We start from the raw sequence: 20,739 nt of genomic DNA, 5'->3' as shown, positions 1-20,739 counted from the left end.
TCTTGAAGAATTCCTAGGAAGTTGCTTAGACTAGCTCAGCTGGCAGAGATTTCCGGCATTTGACCACTCTTAAGGAGTAGAAGAGGTATTTACAATCCGTTCTTTAGTATTATGTCTTCAGTTGCTGTGTGTTACCCCTAAGGTTTGTGCTGGGACTAAGCTTACGTAGGTGTTTAAGGGGTGTCTAGAAGTGTTTAGGATTCTGTAAGCCATTAGAAGGTCACCTCTGAAACGCCTGTATTCTGATGGGTAAAGATCCAGTGATTGAAAGAGCTCTTCATAAGGCTTGATTATGAGTCCACAAACTGATTTCCTAACTCGCCGTTGGATACGTTCTAGAGTGTCCTTATCCTTTTGGAGTAAGGGAGGAAATACTGTTTCCGTATTCTAGATGGGGACGAATGAAACTGTGGAAGATTATATGGAAATTTCTTCTGTCAAATTGGCCAAAAATGCGCTTCCATGTTACAATTGCAGAGTTTGTTCGGAAGGCATTTTTGTCGCAGTTAACGTAAGACTTTAAATCATAGGGTACTAACACTTTTCGATATTTTTCAACTTGGAATACCTCTAGGAGGGAGTTGCCTAAGTTGTAGCTGTAGTCTGCAACATGTCTCTGATGGACTACTTCACACTTTGAAGTGTTAAAATTATATCTATCGTCATTTGCCCAACTTTGAAGCCGAGTTAGATCCTCCTGAAGTGCCAATTTATTCTATTGGCTACTCATTTCTCTCTAGAGTTTCACATCATCAACGAAAGTAATAAATTTGAACCACGGAGTACCACACTAGGACATTCCATATCCTGCGAGAAAGTGAAGTTAACCTTAACCCTAAAATGTCGATTTTTTATGTGAAGTGAAACGACCAATCAAAGGTGATTTGATACCTAATCGCTTGAGCTTATTGATAAGACATATATGGTTGACCCTATCAAAAGCTTTTGAGAAGTTAAGGTAAATGACGTGAACTTTCTGCTTGCGGTCAGTGATGGTTGTCCATCTGTCAGCAGGTTGGTCATACAAGAGTGACCTTTTCTGAAACTGTTGTTGGAGTGAAACGAAGTTTGTGATTAATAAATTGTTGTGTATACAGTCGTGCATCAAAGACTCCACAAAGTTTTTGAAAAATGGTGTGATGTGATCCAGCTTCCAAGTTTTCGGTAGTGTACTTCAGCGTAAGGAATGTGTGAACACCACACTAAGCGGTGTTGCCAAGATTGAAGCTGCTTCTCCCAGTATAGCAGAATGGACCATGTCCGGACCAGGTGTGTCTTTTTTAGATGCCGCTGTCTCCGGTACACCAAGTCAGCGGTCAGGTTCACTTCTGAAACTCCTGTGGAGTTGCAGATGAAGCTTTCACCAATAAAGCTAGTGTGGGTCGGTTGAAATGTCCGAAACTATTGTTCAGCCAGGTTAGTGGCGTCACCATCGTTTTTGGCAGAGTCATTAGGAGCTAGTAACAGGGAAACCCCAGTTTTGGATTGTTGAAAAGAGGATGAATGACGGAATAAGCTTTCGTGATTGGAGACAAATTCTTAAATAAGTTTGTCTGGTCCTGAAGCCTGTCCTCTTTTATTACCTTTATGCATATTTCTTATTTGTTTGAATTGCCTGTATACACCTCTGTTACCAGCTCGTTTGTATTCCACCCAGCAGTCACTTTTGAGGTTTAGCAGACAAAGTGTGTGGTTCTTGATAACTGTAGGTTGCTTGTGGCTCTTAGGGACCGTCAGTGGAACAGACTGCCTCGTAGCACATGAGAAATCTCAATAAGCATTCACATCAAGTTGAGGGTGAACTTCCTAATCCATCTGCTGTAGATTGTCCTGTAAAGCTGACACATCCAACCATTTGAAATTCCAGTGCCTATTATCGGTAAGATGTCCTAACTCAGGTTTATTGATAAAATTGAAGGCCATGACAGCATGATCGCTTTTCCCCAGAAGAGCCAGGATTGAAAGGTTGTAAATTGGGAATCCTTCGTTTAAAAATACACAGCCTAAGCGCGACGGGGTCTAGCTGTTTCTCTGACGAATTGCTGACTTGATATTTTCGAATAGTTCCAGACCTTCAATCAGGTTGAAGAACCGAGCTTCAATAGAGTTTTGACCTCCAATATACGTATTTTCCGTGAAATGAACTCCAGGATGATCGAAGTCACCTAGAATCAGGACATCAGTGGATTCGAGACGAGTAGAGTGGGATAATCCTTCCAGCATATGATTGTCGTACCCGATGTCAGCAGACGGCTTACTGTAGGTGACTCTAACTAGACACCTCGAGGTGATAGAAATTTTACTGAGCGTCATACAGATTCGTCAAGATTGAAAAATTTGGTTGTATACTTGATGTACCTCTAGACAAGATCTTGTGTATAAGACTACTCCGCCCCCATTCCGTTTTTTCTGTCATTGCGAAACAAAGATATCCCGGGTATTGCTAGCTCCTGGTCCGTAAACTGAGAAGATATCCAAATTTCAGATATGCTTGTCGGATGAGCATTACTGGCATTTCTGAGTTCGTTTATCTCATCCATTTTATTCGGTAAACTCGTGGTGTTCATATATAAGCAGTTTATGCTTTTCAGTTTGGAAATTATAAGCTTCCCCGCTCTGTTTATCTGTATAAGTCTTGTGTGAATGGACAGGTAACCTACCTACACAGTGTTTTCCGAGTTGGTAGTCCCTGTCCTTCCATGTTTTTTTATGATCTAGACAGTTCACAAGTAGGATAGTCGGCTTCAATCCGCTCTTGTACTTGATTCTGTCATCGTATAACCTATCCGGATGCATACAGATTCCAGTCAGCAACCGGCGTCAGTTGACGCGAAATGCCTCGAGAATTGTAGCCGCCATATGGGAAAATAGGAAGGTAATTTTCATCAGCCGGGTTCTACAATTCTCGTTTTTCTTGGCTAACCTCACCACTTGTTGAGTAAATATGTTTTTGAGCTTCAATGACTGCTTGATGAATTTTTATTCCTGAATATCAGAGTTCGTGTGGTCAGGGTCGGTGTTTTCTGGTACACCTTGCACAATGATATTTCTTCCGCGAAAAAACCCCTCGCAAGATTCCTTAGGAATGCTTCTGATGAGATTGCGCTCAGAATACAGTATATCAGGCAGTATTTTCACATTCTCACCCGATTTCAGTAAATGGCTAGCCATTTACACATCCTCTACGTCCGCAGCCTTAGTAGGCGTTACACGAAGTAGTCTTGGGTGATGTAAATGCTCGGAGTCCTTTCACTGAGTCATGTGGCCGCCAAAGGCTCTATTTCGGGAGGTTCGCGCTTCCTGTTTAACTCTTCCCAGAGAATCCTGTTATTTTTATCCTGTAGACTGAGGGGAAGGTCAGGGTTGTCCCTAAGGTTCATGATTATGAAAGAAGAACCGTGAACCATGACTACTTTCCCAGGTTTTTGGGTATTTTCAGGTTCAGGACCTTGTTGTTTGGTGGTTGAGGCGCGTCTCAGATTTATATGCTCTTCGCTGACTGGTTGGACAGTCTTAAGGGTAGACTGTACAACCAAATCACCAGTTGATTTCACTACGTTACGTAGAATGTCTTGCTTCTTAGACGGTGACGACCGGTTCTTTTTATCTTTGTTGAAGGGAGTCCAATGGCCTACAATGCATTCGGCGATCCTATGCTAGGAGACTGAAGTTTGCTGAGGGAGTCTACTACAGTCGACGTTATGACCGTGCTGAGATTTAGCATGTTATCACTAGTGTCAGTGCGTGTTCCGTCGATACCAGCGTTGTCGACGTCCCCCTTTTCTTCGCTGAGCATCTTTTTTCCCGTTTTAGGACTACCTATTTTCAGGTTTGCCGACAACTTTTTCAGCAGACTTGTCAAGAGAATGATGATGTTGATCAGTAAAACCTCAGTATTCGTGTTGAATGAATCACACACCCACATACAATCCCACCTACTGAGTCTGTTGTAAGTAGTTACTGTAAGATCTGTGCGTGTTTCGTGGAACCAACCCTTGCAATTGTCATACTGCATGACAGAGGTAACAGCAAAACGGCATGCGGGTCGCTTGCATGTATTCCTTAAGATTATGATGTATATTGTTTGATAGATCCTAGCAAAAGCCCCAGAGCGTAAAACAAAAACAATAGCACACTAAAAACGGATAAAATGGATAAAACGGGTGGTACACAAGGTTAAGATAAACTAAAACCAGCCTTGACGTGAAAAACTGAAGAACCAAATAGTAATCTGGGGCGAAACCACAGTCAACTATTAACTAGGAAAAAATCCAAAAAGGAAAGCAATCTACGGAACATTCAGCTCAAGACAGGTTCTTTAGATCAAAATGGTACTTTTTTGTGTAAAAACACAACAAAAGTTTGAGCTACGTAAATCACGATAGGACTAAACATCCCATCCGTAAAACGTGCCTCAGTCAAACATTAATTTATGCGGGAATCGGGTTAAATATTGATCTGAATATGTCTTCGTTTGGTTTCCTTATATCCGCTAAAGCATTAGGCTTACATGGAAACGTTGCGGATAAATCCACACACACACTAGGCTGCTGCGTTTTGAAGGACTGAACCAATGGCGTAGGGTTGGCGCCATACAAACATAACGCCATACCGTCCTAGTGATGGTTGATCGTGGTGGTGTGTCGGGTTCTCCCGTTATGCACTCCAGATCGCGTGCTGATCGTCCTCGAAAAAGGTTGGGGTTGCGCACTTAATTCGTTTTGTCAAGTGTTTACTTTCATGCACAGCTAGCCATATCTTTCGTTTAAGAAGTCGCAGAAGTGCAACCCCAGGATGATTAAATAAGTACGAATGATTTATTAGTCTGATGTCTACATCAACCCGAACTTAAGTACCTGTATTGAATCTTTTCAGGCACCGAAATAGTAGCAGTGCCTCAAGTCGGACCAGTTCTCCTGGTTCCTTTTTAGTCAGTGAAATCAAACGCAATGGGCGAAATGAAGAGATTCGTAGGCGCGACGAACAGAGAGCTGAAGAGGACAGGATATTGTAAGTTAATCATAGCCAAGTTATGCTTTTTTTAAATGGTTCGAGTCTTTCCAAGCCCTATTTTCCCATGCTGCTATTAGCATACTAGTCCCGTAGTTGATTGGCACCAAGTACTAAGAAAGAAAAATCAAGGCCAAGCATTTGCTTGTTCACATGATGTAGTAGTCTAAGAAATGACGACATCTAAATCTCTTGTGATCTAATAAGTCAGTTTACACGGTAACCTGTTAGTACTCAAGTGTGTGATACAGTCGAGGAGCATCCTGCGTAATTTCTTAAACCTAAATGGTGTTTTATAAAACAAGTAACCTTCAGAAACTCTGTTACAAAGGGCGAAAAGTTATAGTGTGGATTCGGTGAAATATTCTAATTCATAGTTTTGAAAGATCTACGTCTTCATCCCAGTTCAAGCATCCATAAGTTCGTATCAAATGTATTAACACACTAGAAACTTCGGAAATCACAAATTTCCCTATTAATGCGTACTAGAGTTAACCCCAACTAGTTGTTTTGCTTGGTATTAAAATGAGTTTCATACAATACGATGATTTTATATAATTTTCCAAACGACAGACATCGCAGTTTCATTATCTAGTTGCCAGCCTGTTTCACATCTTCGAATTAAATTGTTTGCAATCCTCATTAAGATTTATTACTTAATCAAACATTATCTTCAACTTTTATCGTTTTATAGGCGTCAACGGTGGGCAGAATCTAAACTTCTTGAAGAGGAAGTCGCTCGACGCCTGGAGCGTTACTTGGACTGTGAGCTTGCTAAGTTACTCGTGTTACGAAAAGTCCAGTTTAATGCCGAAATTGAACGACGAGTGGAGGCTGAACGTACTGAGGTATTACGTCGAAGAGCTGAAGAAGCTGAACGTAAAGCTAGAGAAGAAGCTGAGGCATTACAACGACGTGAAGTACGTTTTCCTATATAACGTCTAACATGATGACTCGTTTTCCTGTTCCATTTGTCTAGATGAGGCTCTAAATAAATACAAAGTCATTAGCATTACAGTTTAAACTACTAGACCATAAATCAAGTCTGAAAGGGTTAATAGCGATGTATGACCGTTCCGAACGAAAGTTACAAGCTTTAAAATAACTTCAATAATTGCGGCCATGTCACTAAGGACGAAAGCAATTGTGATTTATAGTACTTAGACCTCGTCTTTATAGTTCATGAGATTAAAAAATAACTGGTAGTTTGGAAATTCAAAAGATTAATCTCGAGTCAGTGGGATTAACAGTCAGGATATCAAGGTTGTATTTAAACTTAGTATCCAGTTCGTAGTCAGTCGTAATTAATGTATGGCTGGGTACACGTACGTTGATTCAAGTTGCCACATCACATCAATGCAGTGAAATGAGCAGTCGGGTAGCATCACCACCCTAAATTTAAAGTGTGGCTTATGCCTGAGTACGCAGACCTGTACTTGATTACTGAGTTAACGGGGATGTGAAAGTAATCAAATGAATTAAAGAACTTATGACGGCATAATAGTAAACTGGTTCGAGTTTTTACATAACTCAGAAAACAGTACGAAATTTTAAAATGCCTTAAGTAAAAGAATAGGATGTTACTCCAAAGGTTGATCTAAACTCATACTGAATCAAGCTGAATGCGCGTAACCGGTGGTTACTGTATTCTTTTTTTTCAAAAGGCAAACTAGTATGTCTTAATCAATGTCGCTTTTCCACTTTAAATCATGTTTCTTTGTCCACATAGGAAGAAGAAAAGCGACTAAAAGAGCTCAGTGAGCGTCTCGCTCAAGAGAGGGAACGGGAACTCGAAGAACAAAGACGCTTGGAGGTAAGTTTTCTCTTAGTGATGTTTTTGTTTATTTTTCGTAAGTTATGGGCGTAGTTTATTTAGACTAACGTATCTTGTCGAAGTTATCAAAAAAGCGAGGACTTTTTGGGCAACTGTTTAACACCTACAAAAAGATTTGTTTTATCAGTTGGCACTTTTTTTAAATATTTAGCTGAGCCTATCAGCTTTCTCTTACTGATTTACCGGAGGTCGTGAGCGGTCGACACTTGACCTCAGTACATTTGACCAATAAACTTTCCGATTATCTTACTTTGTTTTTTTGTTATTATAACGGAAAATTTGTCTCGGTTGAATTATAGATGTACTACAGTAACAGTTTTATCACATTCGTCCTAAAAGCTGAGTGTACAAAAATAGCTGATGTTTAGTTTAATGTCATCTTTAAACCGGGACCTAACGTCAATGAAAGTCACATTAGATTTAAATCTCATGAATTAGAGATTCTATCTTTATTCTCTTGAAATTTATTGTTAAACATTGGAGTATCTACTCTAACTCTATGGAATCGTCTGGCTTTCTTGGGACATAAAGAAAGTAATTTTTTATTAACTTTTGTGTATAGGAAGAAGCTGAGCGTAAACGATGTGAAGCAGAATTACGTGAACTTGAAGAACGTCAGCGACGCGAAGCTGAAGAGCTCCAACGTATTAAAAGAGAACAAGAAATTATTCTAAATAAAAAGCGAATTCGACCGAAGTTATCGTTTACACTAAAGAAGTGAATATGTTTCCAGATGTTTCTTTTCCCTCTTTCACGTTAAGTCTATAACTTTATTTTCTTTTTATCTTATTATGCTTTATTTTCCACATTTCATTATTTTCTAAAAATAAATAACTCGAGATGCATACATATACATTTTGGTGACTTTCAACTGTTTATTTGTCGTCACATCTTGTGGAAAGACTCAAGTCTTATTAACCAAACATGTTTAGTTATCTGTGTATATACGTTGTGCTTCTCTCATTCTCGGTTGATTTCATTGTGTATTTGTGAATCCTTATACTCCAATTTTTCCTCGTGTTTACAGTCTCATTTTGTACATAAATTAAGTTGTTTTTAAAGTAATTAGACAAGTTGAAAAAAGTTCTGTGTTTGTGACCTCCTACTTTATTCCTTAGAATATATTTTGTATTGTTAGATTTCTCTAAGCCCTTGACAGGAAACTAATTTTATTTGGTTATTTGATGTTAAAACATCCTAAGAACACTACTCACGTTTTTAGAGATAGTTAACTCATTTGAGAGGCACACGCAAAGTTCCGGCCTAACTTGTGATGTCTGGGAACCAGCAATTTCCATGTACCAGGTGGGAGTATGATATTGATCGACTCGCCTTCAGATAATATTGCTCCATATTAAATTCAACAGAAAACTGGATCGATTTCTCACTTTAGTATGGTGCACTGCATAAAGATCAATATTTAATATAACAGATCTGTTAATTACCTAGTGTTTTGTTAACTGTTTCGCCCTTACTCCGTATGTAGGATTTTTAAAAATAAATATTCGTATATTAGCAACTCTAAACTTAGTTATGTGAACTAGGACCTATTATTATCATAGTGCATTTTGCTTCGTATTTACTCTTTACGACAATCTTCCGATCACACCGAATAGAATCTTGAATATCCAAAGAAGATGTCATATTTATTTAGTATCGATAAAAACAAGCAGGATATCCGCTATCTTTGTTATCAGTGAGTTGCTATTAGAACTACACACCACTGATTTTTTTGAAGTTGGCAACAGCTCTAGTATAACTAAGCCTATTATTATTTACCACATTCTTCACCCTCTTGTATACTTATAGAGCGGCTCGTCTGTGGTGGAAATTCGACTGTATCTAAACGTTCTTGAGTCACTGTCCGGTTGAAAATTGTATGTTACCACTGAATATGAGTACTGAAGCAGTTTTTCTGAAACCACGTGCACCATTCAAACTGACTGCCTTCAACGTTCGCACACTTATGCAGGTTGGACAACAGACAGTGCTGGCTATGTCTTTGGAAAGTCTTAATATCGATGTCTGCTGTCTATCCGAGACCTGTATTCTAGACTCTGGTGAAGTACTACAAATTCGCTCTCCATCTGTCGCTTCGAAAAGCTTGTTTTACGTGCGCTTATCCGGGGACCCTGTGGCATCTTCGTCTGGTCTTGCTGGCGTTGGTGTCGCACTAAGCGCTAGAGCTGAGGCAGCACTAATCGATTGGATCCCCATTAACAGTCGGTTATGTGCTGTTAGATTGGAAAGTTCCATCAAAGTGAGAAGAAATCGGCGTGAGAAACGATGTCTTTTCGCCATCTCCACCTATGCCCCGACAGATTGCAGCCCGGATGCAATCAAGAATGAGTTTTACCACCAGTTATCTGTTCTTCTACAGAAAGTGCGTTCAACAGATATTGTTGTACTAGCCGGAGATTTGAATGCTCAGGTCGGGCGTCTAGGCACAGAAGAGGGTCGTTTAGGTGGCCGATGGGGACTCGTTGGTCGCAGGTCAGATAACGGGGACCGTCTACTGCAACTGTGCACAGACCACAACCTGTTTCTGGCTAGCACTAACTTTCGGCACGGTCATCGCCGATGTGCCACCTGGCGTCCTCGCTCTGCATCCCAAGCCTGGACTCAGATTGATCACATCGCGATCAGCGACCGCTGGCGTGGTTGTGTACAAGACTGCCGCTCCTTTTGGAGTACCTATCTGGACTCTGACCATGCCTTGGTCTGCACCAATCTTACCTTACTTTTCAGTGGCCAATGAAGTGACCGCCACCAACGGATTGTTGTTAGCAAGCTGGTTGCAACTTCTGTTGCTAGTAAGTATCGAGCCGAGCTAGTTTCTAGGCTAGCTACCACTCCACCGAAAAGTATAGATGAGCATTGGCTGCAATTGCATGACGCCATGAAAATGGCGGGATCAGTCAGTTGTGGGTTCGCGAAACGTCCCACTTATAAGCACTGGGTTTCTTCAGGCTCCTTACAACTCATTTGAGCCGATGGTTGGAGATTCTTGGTGACATGGCTCAGAATCGATCACAATGACGTCGGTGTATACACTCTCTGTCTTCACTTAAACTAAGAGATTAAAATCACTTCATATCTTTCTTTCTACTAACTAATTCTTTCTTCCTGTACTGTATCCTTATATGCAATCTTTCTCCTATATATTACCACCTTTGACCTAACCACTCCTATGAATCCGGTGTTCATCGTGCTGTGCTAATGCGGTATGACAACCTGGACCGATGCATATATGTGCCTGGTCCTACGTTGTAGCTGACTGACGTCGGTCTACTGCGGGTGACCGTGAGTTTGACCACAAACGAAGGATGTTAGGTAAGGAAATTGGGCAAAGCTTGCGTAAGGACCGAGAATCCTGGTGGTCGAGGCGTACTAATGAGCTGGAAGCAGCAGCTGCATCTGGTAATTACCGGAAGCTCTTCCAACTCATCCGAGCCACTGGCAGCAAGAAGTCTAGTGTGAGCGAAACAATCTGCGAGGATGATGGGATGCCAATCACTAACATCCATCGACGTCTTGGACGATGGGCAGAATTTTTCGAAGGACAGTTCAACTGGCCTGCTGCTCCGGCAACATCGGTTAAACTGTCCTGCCCTCCATGGCCGGTGACGAATGATCCACCAAATGAGGAGGAAGTCCGCAAGGAACTCCAACTCTTGAAGCGTTACAAATCACCTGGCCCAAATGACTTACCTCCGGCTTTTTTTTAAGATGGTGGTGACTTTCTGACAGGAATTGACGACGTTGTTTACAAAGGTTTGGGAGCTCGAGAGTGTACCAACGTCATGGAATGAGTCGATAGTTGTCCCTGTCTTTAAAAATGGTTCACGTCGTTCCTGTAACAACTATCGGGGGGATAAGTCTACTTCCGATTGCGTCCAAGCCATTGGCTTCCGTTATACTTTGTAGGTTGTTCAAAACCCGAGAAAGACTTGGCTGTGGCTTAAATTGTTCAACTATAATGGCTTTGAATTTGTCTCTTCACCAAACATCATAGTTTCGAATTTCAAAACTATGCTTCCGTGGATATCCAAATATGTTTTACTGTTAATAGTGTGCACATATGTAAGAAATCTGTCTGTGTGTTTTTAATGACTGATGCCGTGAACAATATTGCTTAGCTACCCAAATTAGCGATTACAGTATGAATTTTCACCAACTGACTACTTTTTAGTGACTAAACATTTGTTAGCATTCATGAATCTGTCCGTACACCTTTCTAGCCGTTTGGATCATAAAATGTAGTCTTTCGATATGAGTGATAATCCGAGATGTAATAATTTGTTTTCTCAATTAATTAATAGTTCCATATTAATACAATTAACATCATTGTTATTATTGATTTTAAGTAAATAGTAATGAAGAATCTTGAGAAGAAAACTGTATTTCATGTTTTATCGTTTAAAACAAACTTTCTTTGTTAGTGTATGTCTAACTTCAGGAACTTGAAGAAATAATTCACCATTTGTTTTCATTAACTGACAAGATGTCTCTTGATATAACTGTTTACTAACTTCACGATGTACAGCTGTAACTATATCAAGAATACTTTCATCTTGTAACCCTTTATATAATCGTTTACATAATGCCTGAATATAAACAGTACCACCGGTTGGATCTCTTTGTGCACGGAAACCAGCAACAGTAGCATAACTTAGTAGAAAGTCAGCATAAGTGGGAATTAACTGTACATTATTCAGTTGAAGTGGTATAGAATTATGGAGTAAATTGTCTAATTTGAAACCGATAAATTTCGCATCAGAAACGGATAGTCTTAGATTTAAACTGGATGACTGATGTTGAATAAAATTATCAACATCCTCTTGATCAGTTAGATCATTTTTAGTTTGAGTAGTTTCATTTGATTGTTTCTGTATAACATAGCCTTTTTGATAGTCTTCACCACGACATGCTTGAATAAAGAATAATTTTGGTTTACCAGCTAGAGAAGGGCAATTATCAGCTGTAAATATGGAAGTTAATTCATGTATTGATAAAGAATTTCCATCAACTCCATATATCCGACCAATAGTTCCATGTGACATAAGGCATATTACTAAACAATCATATTCGTGATGATCTGTTTTCTTTCCTAAGTGTTCCAGTTGAGCTTGTATTTCACCAGCTGATAGATTACGAAGTAATTTCACCAAAAAGTTAAATGATCCGAAAACATTTTCCAAACTCTTCTCATCAGTGTCACAGCCAGAACGATTCTGTAAGAAATGTGAAGAGAAAACATTATTGATTCTATCACTACGTTGAAATACCGTATAAGTTCAGTCAGATAGTAAAGTGACTTAGACAGGGAATTATACAAAGAGTGGGACAAGGTACTATTAAATATCAGTTGTTTGATACACTTCATATTACAACAATCGTTAATACTGAGTGAATAACTGAAAATGTAAAACTTTGAAAGCTATTCTCTGTGAAATCAGTACTTATATTTTAAAATCCCATTTACTAAACACTTGGATTATGGTATTGCCACACTGTCCTAATTTCAGACTTTTATTTGCCTTATTAACCACCATTATGTCTTTTACCACTTATGAATCAGTAATTTTTTCACAAACCTTTGACTGAGTTTCGTACCATAAATGTCCCAGTTTGGTACAAACAGGGTAGTACAATGTGCTCAGCTGATCATTCTGGCATTCTAATTCATAGATTGTGGGACGGATGAACGGTCTATCTTTTGACACACTAAGTGTTAGTAAACTCATACTGGATTTAAACAGAAAACAGATTTATAGTAATAACCAGAAATCAACAGATCGAATGTCAAAGAACTGATGATAATGATATCAAGAAAGTGAAAGTTCATTATCTTTAATATAGTCGGAAAAATAAATGGAACAAAAGAATGATAAGTATGAAATAAATTTTATGCTCAATGACTAATTTGATAAAATTTACTTGACTGCAATATTTTTCTGAGACATTAAATTGAACAATCTTTTCATCACAGATGAGCATAATTTGAATTATTTCCAAACATTAAAACGTATCAGTTGGATGCTTCAACCTAGCCTGAAATTATTTATTGATACAATAATCGTGATTTTACACGTTATAGGATTTGAAAGTTGCAGTTCATTTGCTAGAAATGATACCATCCAATTATGAAGTCAAAAAGCAATGATTCGTATTTTCCAATCTCAGTCGATTCTTAATATAGTGAAAGCACGCTCAGTGCTTCATAAATTCCAATGGCTTATCGGTTTCTGTCTTTTGTGGATAATTTCTCTCAGATCACACACATTTGATAAGGTAACTTATTTGTTTACTTTTTATTTCAATAAATAAATACGAACTGATTAGGAGCATTTATTAAACTATAGATATCCCTAATAGTAATAGATGATAATAGCGTAGTGTCATGCACAAATTGACTGAAGCTAAAGATCCACACCATTAGACACTAACTCGGTGGTTTGAAGGCTATTCACAAGCTGAGAGCTATGAAATTCTTGGAGTTTGTTGCCTAATTATCTTCACTGTTAATGAGTTTCGTGATAGAATGAAAAAGCTGACCAGTGCTTTCTGGTTATTAGTGGTTGTGGATGGATGAGAAGAGGATGTCCGGCGCTCTAACCGGGTTGGTGGACACGGAGATTCCACCTAGGGGAGTCGGAAAACCCTGATTCCAAACCAATGGTGCACATAGGCCCCAGGATCCTGAGGAAACAAATGGTGTATGAACCTATTGTTGGTCACCAGCCACCATGGGACTGCATCGTCTAGCGTCGTTCCACTGCCTTGTGGATTAGACCTTTAGGTCAAAAACTCGGTGAGTAGTCCCCTAAGAAAATCACCTGCTTCGGTTTGGGAGTCCGAGCAATGTCTCGGACCTCATACAAACCAAATGATGATTACTACTGGAAAAATTACTCTTGCTTCAACACTCATTCAGACAAATTTCACTCACAATCAGTTGGTAACATTTTTTCGTTTCTTTTATACTACATCACTTATCTACTCCCTTTTATCCCCATTTTGCGTATTTTTTTTATTTTTCAGCTTCTGCAGCAGCTCACCTATGGTGGAAATTATGTTCTGTATGAACAATCTCAAGCCAGTGACTGGTTGAAAGTTGAATGCTACCACTGACTACGATTGCTGAAACAGAATTCCTCAAATCATCCAAACTGGCCTCCTTCAACGTTTGCATACTAATGCACGTTAAACAATAGATAGGGTTGGCTATGTCTTTATGAAGTCTTGGTGTCGACGTCTGTTGTCCATCCATCGTCGTTTGATTTTTCTGGCGTTGGTATCGCACTAAGCGCTAGAGCTGAGGCAGCACTAATCGATTGGATCCCCATTAACAGTCGGTTATGTGCTGTTAGATTGGAAAGTTCCATCAAAGTGAGAAGAAATCGGCGTGAGAAACGATGTCTTTTCGTCATCTCCACCTATGCCCCGACAGATTGCAGCCCGGATGCAATCAAGAATGAGTTTTACCACCAGTTATCTGTTCTTCTACAGAAAGTGCGTTCAACAGATATTGTTGTACTAGCCGGAGATTTGAATGCTCAGGTCGGGCGTCTAGGCACAGAAGAGGGTCGTTTAGGTGGCCGATGGGGACTCGTTGGTCGCAGGTCAGATAACGGGGACCGTCTACTGCAACTGTGCACAGACCACAACCTGTTTCTGGCTAGCACTAACTTTCGGCACGGTCATCGCCGATGTGCCACCTGGCGTCCTCGCTCTGCATCCCAAGCCTGGACTCAGATTGATCACATCGCGATCAGCGACCGCTGGCGTGGTTGTGTACAAGACTGCCGCTCCTTTTGGAGTACCTATCTGGACTCTGACCATGCCTTGGTCTGCACCAATCTTACCTTACTTTTCAGTGGCCAATGAAGTGACCGCCACCAACGGATTGTTGTTAGCAAGCTGGTTGCAACTTCTGTTGCTAGTAAGTATCGAGCCGAGCTAGTTTCTAGGTTAGCTATTACTTACTTACTTGCGCCTGTTACTTCCAATGGAGCATAGGAGGCCGACCAGTATTCTCCAACCCACTCTGTCCTGGGCCTTCCTTTCTAGTTCTGTCCAAATTTTGTCCATTTTTCTCATATCTGTCTCCATTTCTCGGCGTAATGTGTTCTTTGGTCTTACTGTCTTCCTTTGGTCTTGAGGATTACATGTGAGGGCTTGCCTTGTGATGCAGTTGGATGCTTTCCTCAATGTGTGTTCTATCTACTTCCACCGCTTCTTCCTGATTTCTTCCTCCGCTAGGATCTGGTTTGTTCTCTCCCACAGTATGTTGTTTCTGATAGTTTAGATGTGCATTGGCTGCAACTTCATGATACCATAAAAACGTTGAGTAAAGTAGCTTACGACTTCGTAAAACGTCCCGCTTATAAGCATTGGGTTTCTACAGGCTCCTTACAAGTGATCAAAGCATGTCGGTCTACTCTAAGTGACCGTGAATTTGAGGATAAACGAAGATTTTTACGTAGTGAAATTGCATATAAGTCTGGTGGTCGGACGTGCTAGTGAACCGGAAACAGCAGCTGCTTCCGGTAACTGCCGGAAGTCTTGGACAATGGGCTGTTTTTCGAGGAATAATTCGACTTGTCTGCTGCCCTGACTAAATAGACCAGCCTGTACTACTCTTCATGGCCTGTGACGACTGATCCACCTAACGAAACAGAGGTCCGCAAGAAACTCCAAATCCTGAAGTGCCACAAATCACCAGGTCCAGATGACTTACTTCCGGATCTTTTTAAAGATGGTGATGACCTTTTGGTTAAGGAACTGATTGAGTTGGTTACAGAGGCTCGGCAATTAGAGTATCCCAACACCCTGGAATGAATCTAAAGTTGTCACTGTTGGGTGATAAGTCTACTTTCGGTTGCGTCCAAACCATTGGTTTTCGTTATAATTGGTAGATTGTTCGAAACCCAGGAGAGATTGACTCGCAACTAGCAGGCTGGTTTTTGTTCTGGTTGAGGGCGTATTGATCATGTTTTCACCCCCCATCAAATGGTAGAACACCGCCATACTTATCACAGGCCAACAAGCATAGTGTTTCTTGATATTAGGGCCGCCTTCATTTCGTTGGACAGGACCGTTCTGTGGGATTGTTTATTGAAGAAGGGTGTGTCTGAGAAATTGATTAACATCCTGAAAACCCTATATACAAACGTTTCAGGCAGACTGAAATCATACGGCCATCTCTCTCTATTGTCCACCCAAGCAATGGGGTAAGCAGGGTCGCTCAATCTAACTATTCCTCCCCGACTTCGCTCTGATGAAAGTAGGCAATGATGGTATGGATCTGTTGCATAGAGGAAGACTTTGACCTTGAGCATGCGGATGAGATTATTTTACTGTGCGATGATACTAAAATCGTTCAATCAGCACTTAATCAGTTGTCAATTAGTTTCCGTAGGTAAAGCATGTGCTTTGTACCTTCGAAGTGCAAAGTGCTTTTACAAGACTGGCAGGACCCTGCACTCACTTTGAGTAGTGAGTAGATAGAATTACTGGAGAAGTTCGTGTATCTAGATAGTTGCGCAAGTGCTACTGGTGGTATGAGTGGTGAGATCAATTCATGTATAATAAAATCCAGAGCGGCTTATGCCGATTTAGACCATCTTTGGCGCCTTCGTGATGTTAGTCTGGCTGTAAAAGGTCGGACCAACAATCCATTGGTGAGAGCAGTTTTGCTCCATGCTCGTGAGATCTAGCCTCTCCGAGTTGAGGATGTTAGGCGAATCTCTTTGTTTGATCATCGTCGTCTCCGTAGGATTGCTGACATCCAGTGGCAACATCATGTTAGTAATGCAGAGGTTCGGCATCATATGTTCAGGTAGAGCGACGATAATTCAATTAGTGTCACCATATTGAAACACCGAGCTCTGTGGCTTGGACATGTTCTACGAATGTCGCCGGGAGAATTCCACGTCGTGCATTATTTGCCGACTCTGGGACTGGTTGGAAAAAGCGGAGAGGTGGTCAGTGTATGACATGGTGTCGTGATGTGATAGAAAGCTGTACAAGACTGGCCTCTGTTGCTACTTCAGGACTCCCTGGTTGTGGTCCTAGAGATGGTGCAACACCGGCTAGAGACGTTACCGGATCTTGCTCAGAATAGAAGCCAGTGGCAAACCTGTTGTAACTTTATTTTACTTCATAAAAAATGGACGTTACTTTTGTAACTGGAAGGACTCTTCCTGGTTATGCCTTTGCTAACTGAATTGCCTCTCCTATTATTATTATTATTATTATTATTATTATTATCATTATTATTATTATTATTATTATTATTCCACTATCATGCACAAATTTCCGTTCGTTATTGTACTTCTTTTTATTATACGCATTTTACATTTTCTATCTCTTCACAACCTCATTGTTATTGTGTGACGCATATGTATTTAGTGCCTACTTTGAACCAATGTCTATGTGCTCAAATAAATTTAGAAAAATAAAGCATACACAATACTTGTGACTTAATGGTGATATAGAGGTAATCCATACAGGATGCACATATGCCAAAACAGACTGATCAGTTGCAGTCATCAACAGCAATGGAAAGATTTGAACAACCAAGATATATCTACGTAGTACATTTTCCACTTTCATGGACTCATTCTATAATTTTTGATTTAATAAAGAGGTTCTTTCTTAAGAGCTGTATTAAATCATGTAGTTAAAGTCACATTTTACTCATAACATTAATTATATTTGATTTTAATCACAACTTACCTGAAAATTCGAGTGCCAAAACATCATGTTATTAATGATTAAACAAATACCTCTTCTTGTACTGTTCATCTTGTAATAATCGTCAGAATCATTATTATTATTATTATTATTATTATTACTATTAGTAGTAGTAGTAGTAGTAGTAGTAGTAGTCGTTGTTGTTGTTGTTGTAGCAGTAGTAAGTGCATCCATTTCCATTTTATTGGTAATATTACTAATGTTATTAGTAATTAGTTGACAAATCTAAAAAAGTTTGAAAGTTGATCAAACTATTAGTTGTAAATCAGTGTTAATCAGCCTTAAGAACTGCCTTTACTTTTAAAACTTTCGAACTTTACAACCTGTCATACATGAGTTCCAACAAGTTCCTTGGTAATACTACGAGGTTGTGAAATTATCTGTAAAACTGTGTGTAGATCTCAGTGAACTACACATCTCATAGATTTGAGTTGGATCTCGTTTTCAAATCAAAGTGTTGTGGTATGGAAACCAAGTGTTTCAGTTGCATGATCATTTTGGTATAATTGTGGACTGAAAAAGAGGATCCTAACATTTTAAAAATTAATCATAATATTTCATTACATGATCCATTCATTGTATCAATAAACATAGAACTCATTAGGCTGTCTGGAATGACCATGATGGATTAATTTTGTACTAAATAATTTGGAAAATGTACCTGGCAACTCCAGTTTTGCTTGGACAGACACTGAGTTCTCTGAATAACTGGTTGACTCCATAATTATTTAGTTGCCTACAATTTTTACGATAGTAAGAAAAAATACTCATCGAGAAGCCATTGTAATCTAAAACACTGAATGATACGTTTGGTGTGTTCTGTTCTATTTGTAACTTGTCAGCTGGATAAGCGTGCATCCTTATATTGATGCATTCATACTGAGATTTGAGCTCATTGTCTTCGCTTCAAGCGCCCAGAATGCTGTCTATTGAGTTCATGTAGCTACCAACTTGTTCAAAGGGCATAAATGAGTTAGTTATTATCGAATGAGTACCGAAACTGCAGTGCAGCACTAATTTCGAAATGCATTAATTTGTTCAGTCTATAAAACTTAAATAATAATGACTGTCTCAGAACTTACATTTTTGTCCTCAGACTCTTTTTTCTGCTGATGAGCCAGTTGATCAATATTTTCAGGCTGTAATATCGGGTTATCTTGTAGTGTAGTAGCGAAAGCAGTATTATTTTTACAAGCAGCAATACATGGTTCATTTGAACCGTCTGGTTGTAAAAAGTATAAGAAGGGAATTTAATCAGATTTACAAGATACACCACATGAATCAAAAGTTTGCATTTATACACAAACGATGACAGCATTTGAAAATATATGTAGCGAATTGGCGAAATCGATTGGTTTCGGATTTCCGACTAATTTAAACTCAATAGCTTGTGGAAGCAATGAAGCTGTGGTTTTTCTAGTAAACTCTCTACTACTATAACCAATCACTTAATAAAGGTGATAAAATAATTGTGCTTTATTAAAAGATTATGAACTATGAACTATTCTCATGGTTACTTCACTTCGCATAGCTTAAACCTATTAAAATGATTTCCCAAGTATTAATAAATCCAAAATAAGATTTCACTCAGTCAACTAACTAATCAAAACTAATTAATATGTCATTTTAAAGTATCATTGATAATCACTTGAGATAGGGAATTATTTGGGGATGATTATATTTCTAAAACACTGATTATATCTCTTACCAATTTGTCATTTCTTCTTAGTAAGCTTAAATTTTCATTACTCTTCACTAAATTTTTCATCGTCAGGGATCTATTATTTTTACTCCCGGCCTATGTGAGTTTTGATGAATCACTTTCTTAGTAATCTGTTTCCGTGCTCTACTTCCAAAGCCATTGTAAAAGTACCTGTTTGGTTAGTTCATTCTACTTTAGTATTTCTAATAGATATTTTTTTCTGTACTGGTATAAGTTTAGTGTCAGGAGTAACTCAATGTACAATCAATACGTATACGATATGTAAATCTCAATGAATAAGCATCATTGGAATCATGAACCGATCTACTTTAGACCACTATTGAGAACCTGGAAGCACAGGACAGCAGCTTCTTCCTAGTGTGGGACTCCTTAGCAGTGCACATCCACGACCCCGCATGCGGAGGTTGAAGCCGGTTACACGCACGAACGTTTAATACTAAGACCACTGGGTTAGGATACTTCATTCAGTTCACGAAAGTGCACGACTCTCTCCTGTTGTCTTTGATGGGTACCTTCCTCATACCCGACATAGTTTATCTACACTGGTCACGGTTTTCAACTAGAAATCCGGAAAATTTCTCTCAAAGTTAGTCACTAGCGCATGATAATTGTCAGTATAAGGTTGTGGAGATTCCAATGACATTCAACTATCTCCATAACCCTAAACTGACAAGTAAACATCAGTTAGCTCAGAAATTATAAAACACAAAATACTTTTCTGCTTTTCTCTGAAAATTCTTTGAGTCATAGCTACTAACTTAATTCATCTCACATAATGACTGAACTGAAGGGTTTATGAAGATCTGGTCAATTTAAAAACATTTTTATTATAAAGTGAGTTCAGTTGACGAGCTGTTGGAAAGCGGAGAACACTGGACAGTTTCTTAAGCCTAGTTTGAGACATCGCAGAAATCTGCCTTTGTGACTCCTAGTAAAATTAAAGATAAAATTACATTCATAAGTTGATTCTTTTTTACTTAGTGTCCGAAAGAACTTCATCAATGATATCATATAACCAAATAATGTAGTTCATCTTCGTAGTGATTAAAATACTGGACTTTTACTTAGATTTTCTGTGTGTATGAAGGATAATGTTTCTTAAACGGAAGTGGGTAAAGAATTGCTTGATGTTGTTCATATCAACCAACCATTAATCCCTAGTGATGAATTACATCAGGGACAATTATACCTACACATATTTCACTGCCTAAACTAAAATGATTTTTGAATAGTTCGTGAACATTATTTCTAGCTGGATTACTGAAAGGAACATATTTGAAAGTAAGTCTGTGCTGGAAAACGTATTATCTTCCCAAAAAATGTTGACACTGGTCAGCTGAAAGATAGAACTTTTAATAATCGCTACTTTGTATTTTAAACAATAGCAGGAATACTGTGAAGTCCGATGATG

The 20,739-nt window shown here is 39.2% G+C and overlaps 2 protein-coding genes across 4 annotated transcripts; one reads left to right on the top strand and one right to left on the bottom strand.

Moving 5' to 3' along the window:
- Nucleotides 1–4,445: 4,445 nt before the first annotated feature.
- Nucleotides 4,446–11,253, top strand: MS3_00005453 (uncharacterized protein; the record flags this gene model as incomplete). 2 transcript variants are annotated; one of them, XM_051213525.1, is made up of 5 exons in its annotated part: nt 4,446–4,806; nt 4,854–5,010; nt 5,705–5,930; nt 6,740–6,823; nt 7,407–11,253. In XM_051213525.1, the coding sequence occupies exon 5, from the start codon at nt 8,724–8,726 to the stop codon at nt 9,600–9,602; it is 879 nt and encodes a 292-aa protein (XP_051073462.1). In that variant the 5' UTR covers nt 4,446–4,806; nt 4,854–5,010; nt 5,705–5,930; nt 6,740–6,823; nt 7,407–8,723. The 2 variants fall into 2 exon arrangements, with proteins under 2 accessions (XP_051073462.1, XP_012801330.1); XM_012945876.2 differs by having other exon boundaries at nt 4,446–4,696; nt 4,876–5,010; nt 7,407–7,565.
- CASP8_1 (Caspase-8) lies at nt 11,132–19,479 on the bottom strand. 2 transcript variants are annotated; one of them, XM_051213510.1, is made up of 3 exons: nt 18,688–19,479; nt 12,785–17,830; nt 11,132–12,078 (listed from the first exon to the last, which is right to left on the bottom strand). In XM_051213510.1, the coding sequence occupies exons 2-3, from the start codon at nt 12,842–12,844 to the stop codon at nt 11,257–11,259; spliced, it is 882 nt and encodes a 293-aa protein (XP_051073460.1). In that variant the 5' UTR covers nt 12,845–17,830; nt 18,688–19,479; the 3' UTR covers nt 11,132–11,256. The 2 variants fall into 2 exon arrangements, with proteins under 2 accessions (XP_051073460.1, XP_051073461.1); XM_051213511.1 differs by having other exon boundaries at nt 17,588–17,830.
- Between the last annotated feature and the right edge of the window lie 1,260 nt (nt 19,480–20,739).

Source organism: Schistosoma haematobium, chromosome 1 (assembly GCF_000699445.3).
Source record: "Schistosoma haematobium chromosome 1, whole genome shotgun sequence".
Taxonomy (NCBI): domain Eukaryota; kingdom Metazoa; phylum Platyhelminthes; class Trematoda; order Strigeidida; family Schistosomatidae; genus Schistosoma; species Schistosoma haematobium.
This window is presented reverse-complemented; position numbering and strand designations above follow the sequence as displayed.

Bases quoted from the DNA above. Each gene is read 5' to 3' on its own strand.
- CASP8_1 (XM_051213511.1), bottom strand. From the start codon at position 17,785: ATGGAAATGGATGCACTTACTACTGCTACAACAACAACAACAACGACT. The intron at 12,079-17,587 runs GTAAGTTGTGAT...CATTTCTTACAG, and splicing joins TTTGGCACTCGAATTTTCAG to AATCGTTCTGGCTGTGACAC.